This window comes from Cyrtonyx montezumae, unplaced genomic scaffold (assembly GCF_038088225.1).
Source record: "Cyrtonyx montezumae isolate F1298 unplaced genomic scaffold, pur_monq_1.0 scaffold_3, whole genome shotgun sequence".
NCBI lineage: Eukaryota > Metazoa > Chordata > Aves > Galliformes > Odontophoridae > Cyrtonyx > Cyrtonyx montezumae.
The window spans coordinates 128423732-128445959 of record NW_027072034.1 but is presented as its reverse complement, the minus strand read 5'-3'; the positions used below and the strand labels follow the sequence as shown (position 1 = coordinate 128445959).

The following is a 22228-nucleotide window of genomic DNA, read 5'->3' as shown; positions in this document are numbered from 1 at the left end:
TGTTGGTGGGAGCAGGGTCGGACTCCATTTCTTCTGTGAGAACAGAAGTTTCTTTAACTTCTTTAGATCATGGTTGAGTATGTAATGTCCAGGCAGTTTTCACTATTTTGTTTTAAGTAGGTAATCCTAATGCTTATTGCATTTGCTTACTGATGAGCAGTGAGAAAAGTACTAAAAATTAACTTGTTTTCAAATAATTTTTCGAAGCAAATGCCAATGTGTTTTTTGTTAATTAGTAGCAGAAACTGTTATAAGAGGGGGGGAGGGAGAGAAGCAAATCAATGAAGTTAATGTTCATGTAAAACTTTAAAAGGGCAGAATGTCACACATTCTATATGGAAATGTAATGTTGCCAGTGAAAAAACCCTTGAAACTGAGGTACTTACTTATGGATGTCAAGCATAATTGAGGTTACAGCTGCAAAATGAACCTTTCCTCAGTACAGCCACTGAGGAATTCCTTTGCATCTATGCATATATTTTCAAATGAAATAGAGCATTGTGACTTTATGCTTTCCCTTTTGGAAATACATTGGAAGCAGAGCAAAATGAGTGGCTTTTAGGGCAATTTGTATTAATTAGACTCATGAGAATGGTATTTTTCTGTTTGGGTTTGTGAACTGTTTTAGGTAAAAGCGGGTCCAAACTCTAACTTCTCCAAAGCAAGCAAGAAAGGTAGAACAGAACATAATGAATCCTTTTCATTATGGGCCATAATTCTGCATTCTTAGCAAAAGTAGTGGCAGCTGTTACTCAACAATACAGCAGGTAAAATGTGGTGGAGAAGGGAGAAGAGTTGTTCTGTGCTTATACCACTTTCTAAAAATTGGGCCAAAAATCCAGAGATTGGGCCAAACAAGGTAAGTATTTGTAAGAGGAGTTACATGTAGGCAGAGGATACTGCAGGATGTGCAGAAGGGTGGCCATAATTCACTACTTAAGGACTACAGTTCCTCTCCTGGAGTGAGTTTTTGTACATGTGAATTATAATTAACATCTACATACGTAGCTGTGCAATGTGGCAACAGACTCATCTCAGATGCCCAGGCAGTGTAGCTTCTGCTCAGATCATTATAGTTTTTTATTTCATCTCCTTTGCCCTAAATTTGAGATACTATGATGCTGGGATGGATGAAAATTTCTTCTTTCTAATGCTTTTCATTTTGATCATTTGCAGCCAGCAAAGTTCATTTAGCTCCAGACATAATCATTATTTATGTATATGATTTACTGCTTTTCCAGAGTATCACTTAAAAAGAAAAAAACTATGCTATGAATTGTCAGCTCTTCCTGAAAAATATTCAACCAAATTACAACAGTTATTTTCTTCACCAAGTGACAGTGGATACCATTGTGTTTGTCCTCCTTCAGTGCCTTCTTAAATAGATCTGAAAGAGCTGTAAATGACATTGCTGAGTTAATGTCTACATACCTTTGAGTTGGACTGGGCTCACCTACTGAAGTGGGAAAGCACACAAATTGTGAAGTTCAGCAGTAACACATATTCATGTAGATTACTTGTCAGCTGCAAATGGACCATAAAAATTACATCTGCAAGTGTAACTCAGTCCCATTTGATGTTCAGTGGATGTGTAAAATAAGCATTAGCATTCATTCTGTTAATAGTAGGTGCCTCTCCAAGTAGTGAGAGACCGCCTCTCAGAGCTGCTACAATGGATTTTGTCCTTCAAACCAGTGGTCCTAAAGGTGAGAGATGTCTTACATTACCACTGTTTGCTTTCTTCTTCTTCCTCTGTAGTGCCCTTGGCTGTGAAATATGCTTAAGTTGCACAGCAGTGGCGATTAGGTTAGCACAATTCATTCATTGCTAACACTAGTCTTCACCTCCTGTATGTTCCGATCAATATCTTCCCTTTGCAAAATGTTTGCATTACTTTTGTTACTGCTGAGATTGGCCCAGGAAGTATATCAACAGAGGATGATAAAAGTGCACGAACCAGAGTCTGTAGTTCTGGATTCTGAGATCTGACTGTTCCCAAGGCTGAAACTTCTCTCTGTTGAATGTTTCACCACTAGAGAAGGAGAGGTCATATGTAGGGCCATGGCCAGGAAATGAGTGGTGCTTTGGTAGCATCTTTAACTGAACTGGGATGATAAGGGCACGTGGCCAAATGGCCCAGAGGATTTGGGAACCACCAGCAATTGCTGTCCTGCAAAAGCCTTTTGTTTTCCCTCACCAAAGCACTGAATTTATATATTTGAATACTTATTGCCTTCTACATGCTCCACTACTTCAGATTATTGCTTAATTAAACTTCAATTTGCCTTACGTTTTCTTAATTTTGCTTAGGATGAAGATGTCCCTGTCTTCATTTTTAAGTTATTCTTGTTTTGTTTGCATTTGGAGGGTTCTCTTAGCAATTGTGTTTTCTCCTCTCTTACACTTCTTGCCCTCTTCTGAGGCTGATGATTCATGTCTGGCCTGTTTCACTTTAATGCCTTTGCAAAAATTGCATCGTGAGTCACCAGATGGTCTAAATGTGTTATTCCTTAAAAAAGAGGAAAGTGTGTATTCATTGACTTTGTAGTAAGCAAAGGTGACACCACCTCTCCAAAACAGGGGCCTGTGTTTTATCTTTCTCAGAGGTCAAAGCTTTCTCATGCTATTGAGAAGTGGTCCTTAGCCCATGGCTGACAAAGAGGCAGCTGGCTGATAATTTGTTTCATTTCTGCATTGACACTGGTTTGCTGGATTTGTTCTCCTGGCTGTGGGTTTGATCTTTATGGCTTAAACAGGTCTAGGAGGCAGGTGTGTCAGTCAAGAGCTCCAGAAGTTTTGCTCTGCTCTGAGGAACAGGAACTGGTAAATAAGTAACCGTCAGTATTTTTTGTTTTCACCTAGTGGTAATCTTGATCTGAAGTTGTTTCTCAAGTGTTTACACAGATTTCTCTTTCCTGCCATAATTACAGAAATCATGTAAGTTCTCAGTATGTTTGGCCTTGCCAGAAGCTTATTCCATTCTCTGTGTTTGGAAATTAGACTCATATCATTAGAGTAACAAATCAGTTTTCGCATTCTCTGATTACATTTTCCATTAATGCAGCTAACTGCATTATTTGAACAAGTCGTGTAATACCAGTGTTTCAGTTTTTTTTAGCTAAAAGATGGGTAATAGGTCACTGAGTGCTGAGGTAAGGGTAATTACAGTTCTTTAAAATCAGAGTAATGAAGAAGGCCTCCAACAGAAGCACTGTGGGTGAGAAAACACGCATATACACTTCAGTACTGGGAAAATGGTTTTAATATGCAGTGGTATTGGCAGTGCCACTGGCTCCTTGCAGCTGCCAGCTTGTGGCCTGGGTGACCATTTGCCTGAGGTTCTCTTTAGCAGTGCAGCCAGTGGTGCCAAGGTAGTGCTTCCTCTTTCCTCTGCAGCAGAGCTGCAAATTCTTTCTGCCTGGATGCAGAAGGGGCTCTCTGTATTCAGTCCTTCTTTCTGACATGTGCAAACTCATGCACTTGAGACACAGGGGCAACTCTAAAATCTGGCTCCTCACTCAAAAGCAGCTGTTGATGTTACTAGATATCTCCTTTATACCAAATCAGTGCTCAGAAGGACAGACAAACCTTTTAAAATCACATAGGAAACATGCAAACTTACCACTTGGCAGTGGTTTGGATTTTCAATAAAGAGGCTTTCATGGAAGCTGTGGCTGGGTTACCAGGAAGGAATTAGAAATACTGACACTTCGGTCTTGTGTGGATAGTTTTTGTAGCTTCCTTGCAAAGGTGACCTACTGGTACCAGTAATGCCCCTACTGAGGTAGCTCAGCACATGGGACCACACATCCATATTCTGTGCCTCCTCTGCCCTCTCTCTGCTAACTACAGAGATCAGTTCATGGCTCGTGGATCCTGTAAACTATGTCTGGGAGGTGCTCAGAAGAGTGGCAGTTGGCACAGACCAGGAGATTACTATGTAGTACCTGCATGCTAGCATTCAAGTCCGTGCCCCATCTTGTTTTAGTTTCCTGGATTTAACAAAGCTATTGCACCCACATAGGCAGCACGCTGCTGGGAGGAGCCACTGGACCCACTTGAGAGTCAGCTCACTGCATTTTGCAGTTAAGTTCTGGTTTGAATTCAGTGATAACTGAACCTGGTTCAGGGCAGGTCTCCGGAACCGGTTATAAGAGTCAGGGCCACAGCACAAAGCCTTACCAGGTAAGGCCTTTGATGCAGAAAACAGATCCTGGCTATGTTACAACTTCCCTCTAGCTTCCCATATCCAGGACACAGGGTGGAAAGGCTTGGGAGAAGCTGTGCCACAGCACTGTGGAGACATGCTGCTGATACAAGAGTGTTCCAGGAACTAACTGAAAATTACTACTGTTATTAAACTACTGTTATTATTCTACTGTTATTAAACATCAGTTACTCTAAGAAACGTTAAGTCACCACACATTTTGCTTCTGCAGATAATTTTTTTTTGGTAGAACTGGCCATACCAAAGAGCACAAATGAATACTTGTTACGATGCTTACAGTTAACTTTTTTATAAAACCAATTATTTTAAATTTCTACAGTTGAATATCACTTTTTTTTTTGTACAAGTAGTGTGATTTCAGTTATTGGCATGGGATCTTTGTGTTTGTTTATTACACCCCATGCAAGTGAAGACCTTTGTTCTACTTTGTCATGAGTAGAATTGTAGCTCTTTGTTGAGAAAACTGATTAGACAAGCTCACTGATGGAGATATTATAGCTGATCCATATGCTTAAATAGAGAGAAAGAGTCTGTTTTTGAAACTGGTGGCAAATTGTCTCCTTGATTCCCTCCAATTATTTATGTTCTGGTTTTGTTTTTTTTTTGATTCCATGAACTGCCTGGCTCAGCAAATGACTCAAGGTTTGACTTTGGAAGATTTATCACTTTCTATATTTAAAGACACTATTTTTAAACTCTGTGATTTTAGTGAGAGAAAAGAAGACTTTCAGGTCTTACTTTTCTAATAGCATATATGAGAAGATACTGTCCATGAATACGTGGTGGCAAAGAGTCAAATTAAGTAGACTGACCGAATACTATTTTAGACTGTAATATGAAATGTGAATTAAAGTACTTTCTTCTGTTTACAGGAATAGACAATCTCTATGAGAGGGCTCTTCACATCCGCAAACTCCTCCTCACTTTGCCCAGGTCGGTCCTTATAGTGATGAGATACCTCTTTGCCTTCCTCAATCAGTAAGTGCTCTATACTTCTTGGGGATACCATGTTTTTATCTGCTTTTCTACTGGTATCAGTATTCTTTACTCATATTCTATGTACAGTTTAAGTTGCGTTTAACACAAAAAGTGATCTTTTGATTGACAACAAAAATAGAAGGAAAACACCAGTTTCTGGTTAAATTAAAATTGCATTTGTCCAACAATGAGCAAGGTTGTAGTAAGACAGATTAAGGTAATATCCGAAACGGGGAGTGCAGTCTACAGCAGTAATGCAAGAAAAAAATGAATACAAAAAAAACCAGGTACAAACTCTAGTTACATTTAAAATAATTTACATAATTTAAAAGTGGATTTTTTTTTCCTCATCTCAATCTGATTTTAATCTCCTGATGGAAAAAGTAAGCAGTATATTCAAACAGCACAGGCATTACAGGCTACCTATTTGATGCTAGACAGTGCCAGAATGAGGTGTGTTTTGCCTCTTCTGTTTTCTGTTAATGGGGCTACAAGTACATAGAACGTGTGTCCTCTGTGTATGCTTAGATATAAACTGTTCGGGTCCTAACAAAACACAAGCAGCTGCTGGAAGTAAGGGTGTTTGAGAAAGGGAGAAGGCTTTATTATATTAGAAAAGCCACTTCATTCTCTAAGAGAAAATAAGGACAGCTTGGGCAATTGCTCTCTCTCCAGTCTTTCATAGCTCTCTCTAGTTCTGCTAAACCTGGTATTTTCACTGCAAACTTTTATTGCTGTGCACTTTGCTCTGATTTTCTCTCTTCCTTCTACTGTCATATTATTTGTTTCCTGTTATATCTGTTTTAGTAATACCTTTTTCCTCTTTTTTTTTTCTAAATTTGCCCTCTGCTGATTCATTCTGTCTTCACTACCTTCCCTATTTAATCCTTTCTGTTTGTTCCTATAGAAACAGGCTCTTCTCAGCCAGGTTGTGTGTTTGTGCCTGTATTAACAGCTGTTCTTGTTTCCTTTCTTCTAGTAATTCATGAACCACTTTCAGGTAATATTTAAAAGAGAGGCAGAGACCCAAAGTTTTGTGAAAGCAGCTATTCATTGAAGGCATGAATTCATCACTCAGTAGTGACACAGTGTAAATGTCTCAAATGCTTAAGTTGCAGCTTCTCTGAGTAGGCATATGGATTGACCAGAGTTATACAAGGTTGTACTTGGTACATGGTCATGTTGGCTAAATCTATGCTCCCTATACAGGAATGTAACTCAGAAAGAAGGCTAAATCTCCTACTGCCTCCAAACTGCTCTTGTTGCAGCTACAGAAAAAAAACATTCCCATAGTTCAACTTTCTGCAAATCCAGTTCTGCTTTTTGCATATGTTCATATGGCCAATCTCATGGCTAGAGGTCACCTGGTCTAGCATTCTGCTCAAAGATAGATCAGGGTGCCCAAGGCCATATCCAGTCAGGTATTTCAAAGGACAGGGAATCCACAGCCTCTCCGAGTAGTCTGACCTAGTGTTCGGTCAGCCTCACAGTGAACAATTTTCTTCCTGCTCTCAGCTGGAGCTTCTCTTGCTGTGCCTTGTACCTGTTGCTTCTTATCCCTTTGGTGTGTACTTCCAAAAACAGTTTCTCTCTCTCACACTTGTGATTTTGAAGGTACAAGAATGCAGCTGTATTCCCCTTTAGTCTTCTCTTCTTAAAGCTGAACAAACTCAGTTCTCTCCATATCACTTTTGTATGCCATACACTCCAGCTCTCTAACCATCTCAGTGGACTTGCACCAGTTTGTCAGCCTCTCAAAACTAGACTCAGTGCCTCTTGCCCATAGATAGCATATTGAGTGCTATGTGGTGTAGAATAATGAATTCCCTTGACCTGCTAATTTTGCATTTCCTAACGCAGTATGTATGCAACTAGCCTTCATCACCAGAGAACATGCTGCTGAATTGCAACCAACTTCTTGTCCAGCAAGACCCCAGTGTTTTTCACCAGCAGCTGCTATGTAGCAGTTAGTTCCAGACTGTAATAGTACATTCCAAGACAGGGGCAGGACCTTGCATTCATCCTTGTTTAACTAGATAAAGTCCGTGTTAATGCATCCCTCCATTGGATCACGGTCCTTCTAAATAGCAACCCTACCCTTTACTGTATCTCCTGATCCCCACAGTGTGCCATCACCTGCAAGTTGGCTGAGTGCACACTCCATCCCATTGCCTGGGTCATTCATGAAGACGTTGAACAGTGTCAGCTCCAGTAGTGAATCCAAAAGAGTATGGAATGATACTGGTCACCAGCAGAACTTGCCACAATGATGGTTGCTGTGTTTTTTACACAGTCATCTTGTACACTTACAAACCGTCTCACATATCAGTAGAAAAACATCTTCACTCAACACACAGGATATGAAAACATCATGGCATAAATAGGAGACGGTGGTTGATTTTACAAAGTAGTTATGAAGGCAGTCATTTAAAGGTTTGTCTCACCGGTTTGTACTGTTTGTACATGGCAGACACTCATAAAACTCCCTTTCTAAAGGGAATGTACTCCTGTATTTAAATGCAACCAGTGCATGTGCTGCTCCAGATTACAGAACAGCACTACAGTAAAGGATGTCTCAGCACCTCTGATTCTCTTTAACTGGTCCGTCACAGAACCACTCAAAAGTTAGAATGTCCACTAGAAGTTCTGGTACTTTTGAATAAGGGAATAAAGAGTGACTCTTTATTGATGTTCAAAACAAAATTGGAAAACTAGTCATGATTAATTTTCTATAGGAAAGAAGAAGTTGATTAATGGGAATAATCAAAGCCTTTTCTTTAGCTGCGTTCAAAATGAAACTTCTGTGGGAGTTTCTGATCACAACGCAAGTGTTGTGTAGTTAAAACAGAAACTGGAAGTCAGAAGAGTCTTTGCAAGATCGTGGGACTTAGTTACCTCCAGAAGACAATTCAGTCTGCATAAGTTACATAGTAGGTTGATGGGAGACATGCATCAAGGTCAGATATGCCTCTAATACCCACTTAGGATGCAGATGGATGCAGCAGCAGTTCATGCATTTTACATTATCCCATTAGGTCACTACGTATAACAGTTTAAGAATGTGTACGTGTATGTGCACGTATGTGCTACAAACTCACTCTGTAATGTATATAAACTGTTGAAGAAATTGGCTTTTCTGTTTTGTTGTGTTATATATGTGTCAGAGAGCAGGAAATGAGCTCTAGGGATGGAGCATGAAGTTTCTCCAGTTTCCCTAAATAAGGTTAGCTACGGTGGAAAAGTCATTTTTCCTCTGTTTTTCTTTTACTACAGCCTTTCACAGTACAGTGATGAAAACATGATGGATCCATACAATCTGGCCATTTGTTTTGGGCCAACCCTGATGCCCGTTCCAGACATACAAGATCAGGTGTCTTGTCAGGCACACGTGAATGAGATAATCAAAACTATCATCATCCATCATGAGGCTATTTTTCCAGATGCTAAGGAACTCGATGGCCCAGTGTATGAAAAATGCATGGCTGGAGATGACTACTGGTAAGTCAGAACACTATCCTTCTATCTCCTTAATAAAGTCGTTAGACTGGTTGTCTGGATAACTCCTGTGATAAAGAATGACTTTCAAAGAAGTGTGTGGAGATAAATGAGAATATAATTTAGGTTCATATAGGGAAGTTTCAGCTGTAAAACACATGAAGCAAGGACAGTTATGATGAGGTTCCCTACAACATTTTATGGAAGATGCTAGCCTTGTACTCAGCCAGATGATACCAGAACTCACAGTGTACTGAGCAGAGTCCACAGCTGGATAAGATAATAGCTGACTGGCTGAGAACCACTAGTTCAGAAGGGAGGTGACCACTGCTAACAAATTTTCATTTATGATGCCTTTCCCCTGCTCCTTTCCTCTCTTAGTCACACACACTTTTCACAAATGAAAGGAATAAACAGTTCTTGATATCTGAAGATGTTGTCTGAATGCGAGCTTTGTAGACTTCTTCTGTAATTGTATATTCATAGCACGTCATGCAGTTTGTGTTGCACATAACTTTATAACATTATAAGAATACTTCAAGTAATTGCATGGGAGTGACAGATCTTTGATACAAGTGGAAAATATCAGCTACCCCCAGTGGACTGCAAGGGAAAGGGACTGGAGTTGAATGCTCACTGAAGCATTCTTTTCATGGTCTAGTTTCTCTTTCTGCTTGACCTTTTGTTTCCTTTCAGTGACAGCCCATACAGTGAGCATGGTACATTAGAGGAAGTGGACCAGGATGCTAGTACAGAGCCCCATACCAGTGAAGACGGTACGCCCATGTTGTTATTGTTTCCTTGATAGGAGTAAGTTTTACAGGTGTTTTGTGCAGGTGACATTCTTCTTTTCCTAATTGTATCTCATTTGAAAGAAAAGTTTTTCAGTCCTGGTGTGCCGTAGCAAAGCCAGCATTTTTAGTCTTTGTTTGTGTTCTTTTTCACTCTGACCCATGTGTGTTTGGCCAGCTGTTTCCATGTCCTCTTCTGGTTTGCCCAGCAGTCACAGGAAGGGCAAGATAGAAACTATTTCAGTCAGCAAATAGTATTTTCTGATGTAATGTAACATTTTCAGTGATTCTTTGTCTTTTGTCTACAAAAGCTGAACTTAACAAAAGTTTTTCTTCAAATATTTTAACTATTTTTTGTCAATCAAAATTCTCTGTTTTGATGTAAGTGTAAAAGCTGCTGCCATCTAAGAGACTTTTAACTACTGACAAACGTGTATTTACTCCACCCCAAGTGAAACTTCTTTATGAGTTATTCACAATATTGATCATAGACGCTATGAGTTTCAAATATCATTGATATCCATGAGAAACTTGATATGTCTTTGTTATACAATTCTTTTTTATCTAGGTTCCAGAAGTTATAAAGGTCTGTTTGACTGTGACGTACCTCAATTGAACAATCACTTCCAGAAACTTTTTCCTAGTTATAAGCAGTTGTAACAGATGGAAGGAGGTGTCAAAATTGTTAAGTAGCCAGTTAGAGAAGGATTAAAATAACGCTTCCTGTAGAGAAGAGCTGCAATATGAATTCGCTACAGATCTGTCCAGCAGGCAGCTCACAGCAAGCACACCTGCACTTAGAGCCTGTGCAAACAAAAGGTCCCTCTTGACCATCTCAGAGGATGCATGGAAGGAGGAAGAGAGGAGAGAGGAAGAGGAGGAAGTGAGCTACAGCAGTAAAGGAAATTATTTCTTCTTTTAAAAAGTAATTTATCGGGGACATTAGATAGTAGCTGGGAAAACTGCCATAGAAAAGGGAAACAGTAAGTGTTTCCTGTAGGAAACTTAACTACAGTGGACCTAATGCGCGCAAAACATGCAGACAGTTGTTTCAGTGTAGCCAAGTCTGTCTGCTTTGTCATGTAGACAAGCTGCCTGTGACGGACTGCCTGTCTCTTCCGCTTTGCTGGGATGAGGAGGGGCAGGCAGAGTCTTATCAATGCACATGTTTGGAGAGGAGGCACACGAGTAGGTAAGCATCACACAGGGGTAAAAAAACTGAAAGGAGAGGTCTCTTGGTTTTGTGCCATGCCTACAACCACTGTAGGGAATATTGGCAGTTTAACGAGAGAGCCTGTACATGGGATCGTCTTGATCACCTCTGCAGAGCTAAGAGCACCTTCCAGTACAGTGCCAAATGGTTTGCACAAACTCATAAATACACCTTATCTTTCCAAGACAGCATAGCTATGCTTTAGGATACACCCTTGTATTGTAGGCATCAAGGCAGAACAGAAGCTGAAGAATTCCTTCTGCCTCTTACTTAGAGAATAATTGAAGTAAGTAGTGAAATGCAGGCAACACATCAGTGCAAGTATTTAAGTTGGCTCTATGGCCAAAATGAGAGAGTATCAAGTGGGCAGGGAAGAGAAGTGCATTTTTCATCAGCAGATGAAGGTGGTTACTGCAAAACTCCCTTTAGGAAAGATTAAAACACTAGAGTAAGAATATGGCCATTCAGGCTTTAAAATACCTATTTTATTTAGTGTATTTTTCAATCAGTGAGCCTGGGGCTCACTGATTGTGGGATCTACCACACCAGTTGTTGCAGTAAAAATTTTACATTGCTGTTTTGTTGCTACTTGTGTTACAACTGTGTCCTTGGTAGAAGCAAACCCTGAAGAGGTGTTGGCAGAACACAGAGAGATTGATCTGAACACAGAGAGACTGATCTGGATATGTGTGGTTTTTTGCTCACCAGATGGGCCAGCAATTGGTTGCCCCATTGCACCTTTTTGATCCATTCAATACTGAAAGGAAGCAGACATTTGTGCTTACAGCAAAACAATTGTTAGCACAAAAATATTTCTAATCTCACAAAATACTGTTGCAAAGACAAAGATTAGCAAGCCCCTGGGTTGCACACAATACTGTGTTGGCTGTCAGTTCTCACTCAGCTTGCTAGCTTTAACTCTTTTGTTTGCATGGATAGGAGCTTTCCATTACAATAGCTCATTTTTCTAATGTAGGCTCCAGGCACTAGTGCATTTACCATCTTACATTTATTCCAACATCCACATTTACATATTTGGACAAATATTTTTGTTGAGTGTTCTTTGTACCAAATGTGAGAATAGATGAGAATGGTGCAGTTTGCATATCACATGGAATGAGAGTCACTGAACAACCCTGTGGTGGACAAAATGAGAGCTTCCACTAAGGAGTCTGGAGTATCTGGGGGGATTCAGTGTGACTGATTCATTGATTATAGACTGGATCCATCACTGCCACTTGTATGTGGACAATGGCGGTGTTGTATTGTGCAGACACGTGGTACTCAAACATCTCACCCTGCTGGGAGATGGAAGAAGCAGATCCTTTAAATTTGGAGATGTAGAGAATTCAGCTGTAACTCAGCTTTCAGAAATCAGCTGAAAATCTGATGAGATGTATGCTGAAATGTTCTGTACATACCCAAGACCAAGGAGCTAACTTCCTAGGAGTTACAGGGTTGTTGAAACATAATCCACAGGGGACAATCAAAAGCTAAAGGATTTGTTTTTCTGTTTCACTTATTTTTGCTTTAAGAATTGCTTGCTATATAAACTTAAACTGCATGTGAATGTGTCTTCTCTTACTAGAATAAACCCATCTGTATGTGCTAGTTCAGCAGCACCAGGAGTGTTTAATTACAATTCACAAAACAACCAGACTTTTTAAAAATGAAATAAATGTAATATATCTACAGAGGTAACATCTGGAGGCTTGGGGAAAAGATGGCTGCAACTTGTAATTGAGCATATAAATACTTCATAACTGCTTGGTTTTAAGCATATAAGCTGTCATTTTTTGTTCTGAGGCCATTCATCTTTGTTTATTTCTGTTGATTGCTGGAAAGGGGAAAGGAGAAGATGATATATTTTCCTGTAGCAGTTTTGGGTTTTCGTAAATGTGGGTAAAGTATCCCTGGTTAGAAGAATGTGTACGTTTCTTTTTCCTCCTAAATCCGGAAGTGAAATTTAATTTATAAAGTTGTATTCACGCATAGGCACCAAAAAATCTGGCTGTAATTTTGCAACAGAAAAGTGCCTCTGCAGTAAAGATTCAAACGATGAAGGGTGTTGTTTATGTTTCACTCAAGCAGTCTTTACAGTCCTTCTTTTACCTACAGTTTGCTGGATTTTTTTTTTATTCCTGTTGGGGTCTACAAAAAGGCATGGCTAGATTTGTTTTCGAAGGAAGTAAATGAGAATTTCCTGAGGAAGTCAAACAGATGGGTCGTTTCTCCTGGGAAAACACGCATACAATTATGTCATACCCCGTGTAGATATCTCATAAACATAGGATAAGAACTGAGACAGTAGTTGGGCTGGAAGCAAAAATTACAGGGGCATGGTTGATGAGTTGTTGTCGTGTCCCCAACGTGTAATATTTATGTTGCTTTTCAGCAGTTCACTCCTTGGTTGATGTTTTACTGAAACCTGTCCTACCAATAGCGTGCAATATTTCTTTGCTTTTTTGTTTGCAATTGCAAAGCTGCTTTTCTGTGGTGGGGTGCAGAAGAGGTGGAACAGATCGGGCGATCATGAGATAGTTTCTTCCCAGAGTGTGTGGGGACGCAGCGTGTTCCCAGCATGCAGGGTACCCCCGGGGTAACTGAGAGTGTGTACAGCAACAGCAACTCTCCAGAAAAGTGCAGGGAGTCATCTTCCCTCTCAGCCTTGTGCCCCAGGGTGCAGGGGTGCCACCCTAATGCTGTCACCAATGCAGGGAGGCCAATACTACATATGGGACTGAAATTGCAAACTTAAAATCAGTGCTTAAAGTTTCCTGTGCCCCTCTGCTCTCCCCTGGAAAGCTGCTGGGTCTGGGCAGCTCTGCTTACTGTCCGTCTGACCTTGACTTCTGAGCACACAGCAACATAACGTGCCATCAAATGGTGGTAGTGATCAACACTAAACTTGGGATCATAAAGAAGTAAGGACAAAGCTGAGTGTAATAAAGTCCCTAAAGCTTCTCCCACAGTTCTTCAGTTTGTCCTATTTTTTCACTTCCTTATCTTTGCCAGAACCACTGGAGACGATAGGTGGTGAGATCATATTTGTCACCAAATGCTCCTTGCTGCTGTAGGCAAATGCCCCCAGGTATTGACAGAGTCACATCTATTATGAGTACATTACCAGTTCATGCACCTGTTTCCAGTGAGGTGACTCCACTGAGGCACTGCAGTATGTTGCCCAGAGAGGTGGTGGATCCCAAGGTCAGGCTGGGGAGGGCTCTGAGCAACCTGGTCTTAGCTGTAGGTGTCCCTGTTCATTGCAGGAAGTTGGAATAGATGGTCTTCAAGGGTCTCTTCCAACTCAAGATTCTATGAAAATATGTCAGTCTGGAGTGAAGTGCAGATGATGGAGGTACAGTAGACAGATTCCCACTGTGTCATGCTTACATTACTATAATTACACTAATTCTAGTTGAGTCTATTAAATGTAAATAAAAAGACATTTAGACCTGTACATGCAAGTGTGGGATGCTATATGATCTGTTGAAATTAGCAGAGAAACAGGAAATCCCTTAACTAGTTAACCCAGGGGTTTATCAGTTAGTCAGTCCATCCAGCATGTATGATCCTCATCATTTCACTTCAGAGAATGTCAGAGAAAAATATGCCTGGGCAACTTGGGATCTTCTGATATGCTGATTACCTTGTGTGTGCATGTGAGAGGGGGGAGTTGGGTCTCTTTGTTGTCATTTTGTTGTTTTTCTGGCATTTCAGAGTATTACTCGTTAGTGATTGAGTGACTCTGAAACCTGGGCGCTTCTTATGAATTCTCGACCCATTCTTCCATAGTCTGTAGCTTATTTCCACGCTCAGGGTTGTGTCCATATGATCTTGTCCTTTTGAATTCTACCTGAGTTCAATATTATCTTCCTGTAATTAATTGGACAAGAAACTTGAAATGTGTAAAAACAGCATTTCCTTCTATCAGTTTTAGATTATTGCAGTTCAGTTTAATACTGCTTTCTTAGGACATCATGCAAGATAAACAGGCACATTTAATTTGCTTTCTCTTGCCATGGTAGTAGCATCTTTCCAAGCCTGTGCTTGCTCTGTCACATCTATATTTCATGGTATAGGCATACTTTAGGTAGAATATCTAGAAATAAAAACAAGATTTTGTGTTAGAATCTATCACTAATATACACACCAGCATGATTTTTTTCCAGATTCCCCAGATCATTTCCATCTATGCCCTCTTTACTCTCTCTTTGCTTGAGATCAGAAACCTCTCGCCCCCCTTGGGGGAATGCCTGTCCCCGAGCCATCCAGCAATGGCGTGCTTTGAAGAATTAACCCTGTCATTGCCAAGTTCTTAGTTGCTTTTGTATAACTGATTTCTCATGATGTGCACTCCTTTAGCATGGTAGAATTTATTTTCCCGTGCCACTGCATGCTGCCACGTCAGGGAAGTTTCTGGTCTTAAAGCTCTGGCTAAGCTGAGCATCCTGCATTTTGCCACAGGCAGGAGCTCACAGCATGGCCACACAGACAGCAAAGTGCTGGACAGCCTTCAGTGTGCTGGGCGAGTCATTAAAACAAATAACTGCAAACTATAGCCTCGGTAAAGGTACAGACATTATGTTTGCTTGCTGCGGGATAAAGTTAATTTTAAAATGTCATCATAGAGGGACAGTGGCTTTTATTACGTGCCTGGCTCTGTGGGGAATTACAGCCTCAGCAATTTTAATTTGCACCAGACTGAAAGTTGCTATGCTAGTCATTAGCCCAGGTGTTAATTTCCACCTAAATATTGTTCTGGCTGTATAAAAAAATGGTTATTTCAGAGGCCCTACTTTCAGTTACTCAAACCAACAGCGTATTAATTTTTTAAATGGTATTTTGCAAGATTTTCTTCATATTTTGAGCCTGCAATAAAAAAAATGGTAATCTGTTTGAGCTCAGGTTGTGTGCAGAAATCACAGCCGTTTCACTGGCGTCTGGGGACAGCTCTGAAGACAGCTGCACTGCTCAGACATCAGCGGGTCTCTGAACCAAGGATAGGTTACAGATTAAGGTCCACTGCAGTGTCATTCTGAATTTACCAGAATACAGAGGGAACAAAGAGTTTGGGTTTTTTGTTCTTTAAACCAGGCTTTTAGAGATAGATAGTAATATTTTATTAGCTCGTAGCAGAGTGGCTTTTACACGCTGTGTGGAGATCAGCTGAGAATGCTCTAATCAATGTTTAACTTCAAAAAATACCAAACACCCCTGCAGAAACCAGGGGAGCTTGGGATGCTGGAGCAGCTGGAGCTGCCTGAGGCAGCTTCCAGCCATGCAGGGACTGCCCTGCTGAGCACTCATCTTTAGGCGGTGGAGAGCTGTTTGCATTACTCAGCAGGGCATCAAGAGAAGCTAACACAGATTCAAGTACTAAGCTTCGGTATATCTCATAGTTCTAAGATGTAAAAGCCTTCAGTGGAGCCCAACCTAGCACTGCATCCCTACTCATGCAGAAGGAAATCCTGTCTTTGCTGCTGCAGATGTTAAAGGCAATCTCATTGTTCTTATTGCCTTGCTTGCTCAGATCTCCAATTATTGTTTGTTCATCTTAGATTTGGAGATCCTTATTGCCTTACCTCTGTCCCACTCCCAGCCATGTAAGAGCCTTTCTGCTGTAGGCTGAGCCCACTCTGCCAGCAGCAGCTGTTGTGCCATTAGAGCCTGCTGTTATGTCTTCTGCAGCTTCCAAAGCAACCCAGATGTTTCATGCTTTGGGCACAGGTTGACTGTGTCTCTTTGTAAGGGACATATTACGATGACTGCTTGAAGTCTGCCTTAGTTCAGCTGATCTCTGTCAGCTCTGCTCAGTAGGAGTGAGCATGAAGAAAATGCAGTGAGTGGGTTTGATGAAGCCAAAACGCACAGGTAACCCCCTGTGGAATCTGATAACCACTCTTTTTCCCTCCCTACCCAGAGTGCGAGCCCATAGAAGCTATAGCCAAGTTTGACTACATTGGAAGATCTGCACGAGAACTCTCTTTCAAAAAAGGAGCTTCCCTTCTCCTTTATCATCGAGCATCTGAAGACTGGTGGGAAGGAAGGCACAACGGAATCGATGGCCTTGTCCCTCACCAGTACATAGTGGTGCAAGATATGTAAGCAGCATCTTGTGCGACAGGGTGGGGTGTAAAAGCATACTGAAGTAATTAACAAGAAATTTCCAAATGGGACAGTGCTTTGAAGGTTCATATGGGTTAAACATTTGCCTTCTGAGCAGCATCCCTCTGTCTTTATTGCGTCAGATTGGTAGCTTTCAATCAAAAGCCACTGCTTGGCTATGCAGCTTTGTGGATATGTTCACAGTACGTTAAGAGACAGGTGCTACTGCACCTGTTTTAATTTGACTATCTCTTTCTAGCAGTTGCTAATAGTTGACTTCAGAATAGCAGAGGGTGGAGAAGAGCAGCCTTGAGCTCTTGTTTTGCAGTATTAAGCACCTGCATTGCCAAGGATGACGAAGTTGTTGTTGATGAAAAGGTTACATGCACACAGAAGGAGCTCAGTAATCGGAGGGATTATAAGTGATTTTTGGAGTCACACAGGGGCTGCAGTGCATTGTAACATGCTTGCTCTTCTCGAGGGAATTCCTTAAGGGGGATTAACACCTGGGAGTGCCGAGATGCTCGCTGTCACACCTGATTCACTGACCTCTGATCTCACCGTGTGTGTTCTCCTCAGGGATGATACTTTCTCTGATACACTGAGCCAAAAAGCAGACAGTGAGGCCAGCAGCGGACCTATAACTGAGGACAAGTCATCATCAAAGGACATGAACTCTCCCACAGATCGTCATTCTGACGGGTATTTAGGAAGGTAAGCTTGGACATAACAGGTTTTCAGTAGTACTGCTCACAACTCGGGTAATACAGCAGTACTTCTTGGCACGTTATGGTGGGTCACTGCAACTCGTACCATGACCGCTTCTTCATTCACGCAGGCAAAGAAAGAGATCAGAACCTCCCCCTCCTCTAAGGCGCCCCGGCAGAAGCAGTGATGGTCACTGCCCAGTGCACCCACCTCACCCTCTCTCCAATTCATCCGTGGAGCTGGGATCCCCCAACCTGGCAACTCACTGCAGTCCCAGAGCCCTTCTTCAGAACCGCAACCTCAATGCAGACAGCCCTGAAAGGAGGCGCAGGCCTGGCCATGGCAGTCTCACCAACATCAGTAGGCATGATTCCCTGAAGAAGATCGATAGCCCTCCAATTAGAAGATCTACATCGTCTGGTCAGTACACAGGTTTCAATGACCATAAGCCCCTGGACCCAGAGTCAATAGCTCAGGTTTGTGCCTTCTTTTTTTTTCTCCCCTGCTCTCTGCTTTTAATAGGAGCAGATCTCAGTGAACAGCACAGGGGGAGTACACTAGTACAAGTGTGCAGGAAAGTATCCCACTTAGCTTTCTAAACAGTGCATGTGAAGGAAAATGCATTAAGAGGTCCTGGATGGAGAAGCACGAGGGGAATAGATGTTGCAGAAGCAATAGAAAGAAATGATTTCCTGTTACACCGTAACAAAATTGCCTCTGCCACACGCTCTGCTAGGATGATAAATGATTGCAATGGTTACATAAGTCTCTGTGCTCTGATGAAGACAGGCCTAATCTAACATGCGTGTAATTAGTGTTCAGTTATCTCTGATTATTATGGTATGCAGAAAAGTGCTTTGAATGTCTTGTAGCAGCCTTGGCCAGTCAAAGCACAGATTCACATTCCAGAGCTCTGTGAAATGTAAGTCATGTTTAGCTTTCATATAGATCACATGTGGTTCAGACGGTATGATTATTTGGTGCTTGTAGCTGTTCCTGAGAACGTAAAATGCAAGAAGTTGCACCAGTGTAAATCCTGGGCCTATGGTCCCCATGGGAACCTCTCAACAGTCTCATTCCTATCAGTGAAGTGATGATGTTGGTCATCATGGAAGTAGGAGGAGGTGCTTTATGGTGCAGGTGGTGAGACACTGGAGCAGGTTGCCCAGCAAGATCGTGGATGATTTCCCCAGGCCAGGCTGGATGGAGCTGTGAGCAACCTGGTCTAGAGTGAGCTGTCCCTGCCTATAGCAGGGGGTTGGAACTAGGTGATCTTAATGGTCCCTTCCAACCCAAACGATTCTGTGATCCTATGATTGTGTAAAGCTGGTAGCAGGGAGTTCTTGAACAGATTAATACTTCTGTCTTCAAAACTCAGATTTTGTCTAGATAGCATAACGTGATTGCTGGGGGCACCCTGAGGGTACAGTATGATTGCAAAAGTATTTCCCAATAACCCTGACACTCATCTTTTAAAATTTGATGTACTAACAATGCTTGCTTTCAAACTATGCTTCCAACAAGGGACTCAAGGGACTGTCACGGTTGAGTCAGAAAGCTGAACCACTACGAGAGAGTTAGAAAATCGAGATGTTGTTACTCTTTTGTTTTGCTCTAAGCTGTTTATTTACTTTTCTTGAACCACACATGGTGCTGTTTGGCTCGAGATATCATTTTTCATGCCTAGACTAGTGACAATTTGGCAGTGAAAGAACCTGAACTTTGCTTAACCTACATGAAAGTTCTTGTGAGTAAGCAAGGAACATCAGATATTTAACCTCAGTTCTAAGTGCCGCTGAGAAGCAATAGACCATTGCTGGTGCTTTCTTTCAATATTTGTGCTGGAAAGCCTACTGAGAAAAAATAGTTTCTAAGATAAGCTCGTGGAACATTGATATCTTGCAGTTTTTCTGCTTACAATTTAGCTCAGAGGAACAGGAGAGAAGAGCTGACGGACGTGCAGGTGTGACTTCCTTACAGAACATGGTTCATAACCCCTGTGAGGCAGTACCTGTCCTGAGCAGCTGAGGGATGAGGGTTGTGGTCAGCTAAAGGCCAGCAACAGGGACAAAATCTGAGCAGCTGGCGTTACCCCAGGGATGCCAGCAATCTTCCCAGTTAAATAAAAATGCCGTGAAGCAAATATTCATTGTCCTATTTGTCACCTAATCAAATTATTTCCAGGTTTTGGCTTAATTGATTTTTTTTACACAGTTTAGATGGATTTTGATGTCACGTAAACAGGTTAAATGTTGGCAATATTCAGCCAAAGCTGCAGTCTTGTTGTGACATCTTTCAAGTAACTCTGGTGCAAATCGGCTTTAGCACTCCTAATATTCATTACAGAGGGGATAGTCAGCAAATTAATCGGTGCAGTTTCCACCCCTCCCTGGCCCTCGAGCTCAGTGTGTTCAGTAGCAGCTCCAGTGACGTGCCACTCTCTCTGTGCTCTGACCCAGGACATTGAGGAGACGATGAACACAGCGCTGAACGAGCTCCGTGAGCTGGAGCGGCAGAGCTCTGCCAAGCACGCCCCAGACGTCGTGCTGGACACCTTGGAGCAGATGAAGAACAGCCCTACCCCCGCCACCTCCACAGAGTCACTGAGCCCCCTCCATAGCGTGGTTTTACGGAGCTCTGAGCCTCAGATTCGCCGTAGCACTAGTTCTTCCAGTGACACCATGAGTACTTTCAAGCCCATGGTGGCCCCTAGAATGGGAGTGCAGCTGAAACCTCCTGCTCTTAGGCCAAAACCTATTGTTCTTCCAAAAACAAACCCTAGCATAGGGCCTTCCCCTCCTTCCCAGGGTCCAGCAGACAAATCTTGCACAATGTAGAAGCTCAGCCACCCACAGTGCCCGGCTGGAATATGCTAGGGAAAGAAATGGATTAACGATAGAAGTCAGGGCTCCATAACATCGTTTGTTCATGTTTATAACTGGAGAGGCTTTGTTTTTTCAGTGTTTTTGAATGTATTGTCTGAAAGTAGCTACATTAACATGGGCATTTGTATTTTGTATGGTTTCAATTAAAAGAAGAACTGGACAATTGTGCATCATTTTAAAAGAAGACAAACGTAGACTTACTTGAAAACTTGATGCTGCACCGTTTGTAATAAAATCAACACGGATCACAAACAGCTTGCCACGTTGTACCATATTTCACAGTCTTACTGTAACTATGTAATAACAGATCCTGCACAAAAGTAAGGGGGCAGGGTGGGGGGTATCAGGGAGGTGGAACCTCTCGTTTCTGGGTCACCAAACCAATTCTCAAGCAAGTTAGGAAGAACTGAAATATTGCATGTGAGGGTTAAGTGTCTGTGTGGAATGCCTGTCATCTTGGGCCACAGTTCCTATTTAAGACACACACAAAGAAAAAAAAGCCACCACAGCTCTCACAGTCAGCACCAGTGTTCAGCTTTCTTGTAGTCAGTCTCACTTTGGGACAGGCGCTGAATGGATCTGGAGATCACATTGCTCTGCTCTCACTGATAAAAAGCAGCGTCCCTGGTCACAGCTAGCATCTCCAGGGTAGTATCAAGGAAGTCCTCTCTTCACAAACCTGGGCCTTCATTCCCTGGTACTGCATTTTTCACAGAAGCCGCCTTCATTTTCAGTTGCTAGTTGGGTGAGCCGGGCCCTGGGGAGCGCGTGACTGTGTGGGTCCTCTGTGCAGGCGGGCTGCCCCTCAGCGGGGCTGGGTCACACGTGGGGTGGGCAGCTGTCCTACCACCTGCTTTCAACCTGACTCAGGTTTTCCATAACCACTTTTTTCCCTCTTGATTTTGTTTTTTTACGGCAGAAATCAGTACCTTTCTTATGCCTCTGTGTGAGTGAAGACTGTCGGCTTTGCTTAGCACTGTGTTGTCGAGCTTTGCTCCACACAAACTGTGTGTCCGGCTGTTGAGCGCATTGCAGCCGTGAGCCATCCTGTGATCTCTGTGAATAAGGTTACCCATATCCAACCCATAAAGTAAATTCTGGTGAAGAACTTCACTTAGCATCCCATCAAATGCACTGGGGAGCCCACACGCCTGGGCTCTCCCACCACTCCCGCTGTGTGCAAACCCGCCATCAGCCCCACTGCTAGCTGTCCTCTGTCCCAGTGAGAGGCAAAATCCAGATCCCCAGAGCACAGTGCAGGCAGCAGCTCCCCAGCCCAGTCAGTGCTGCTCTCTGAGGTCTGCACACTCTGTCAGGACCAGGAGATAAGTGGCAGTGGTTCCTCAGTTTACTAGAAACAGTGAAGCAAACTGGAATTCCGGCTGTCATTGACATGCAGTTGTAGTCTAGCGTTCTTAAAATAACCTACCTGGCATAATTGAGATGGATACCTGTATCTTTGAATTGCATAGGGAATTTTGTATGTTTAAATAACTGTACTGAACTCCATAATGCTTATATTAGAAATTGTTTAGCAAAAGAAAATATTAGAAACAGTGCATTTAGTGAATGCATCCACTTAGTGCATTCACACAGTTAAATGTGTAGTTCGATGGTAATTATAGATACTTTAAAGTATAGTAAGTGGATATGTAACAGGAAAGACTGCTACAACTACAGACGTACTAAAGGGTAACTCCTGCACACCTAATCGAGTCGGTATTGTCCTTTACTGTCAAGTTTGATGAATTGCAGTACTGGTAGCTTCCTGCTTGTTGACTGTTACCTACTTGTGTCAATGTACATCTGTAGTATGTACATG

At 42.1% G+C, this 22228-nt stretch overlaps 1 protein-coding gene across 2 annotated transcripts in view; it reads left to right on the top strand.

Moving 5' to 3' along the window:
• Positions 1–20658, top strand: part of SRGAP1 (SLIT-ROBO Rho GTPase activating protein 1) — a 138472-nt gene extending 117814 nt beyond the window's left edge. For both annotated transcript variants that reach the window (XM_065743355.1, XM_065743353.1), the window contains exons 16-22: positions 5101–5206; positions 8480–8704; positions 9398–9477; positions 16629–16809; positions 17393–17527; positions 17652–17997; positions 19981–20658. In XM_065743355.1, coding sequence (XP_065599427.1) covers positions 5101–5206; positions 8480–8704; positions 9398–9477; positions 16629–16809; positions 17393–17527; positions 17652–17997; positions 19981–20358 — 1451 coding nt within the window. In that variant the 3' untranslated portion in view covers positions 20359–20658. The remainder of the gene's footprint in view (positions 1–5100; positions 5207–8479; positions 8705–9397; positions 9478–16628; positions 16810–17392; positions 17528–17651; positions 17998–19980) is intronic.
• The last annotated feature ends 1570 nt before the right edge of the window (positions 20659–22228 follow it).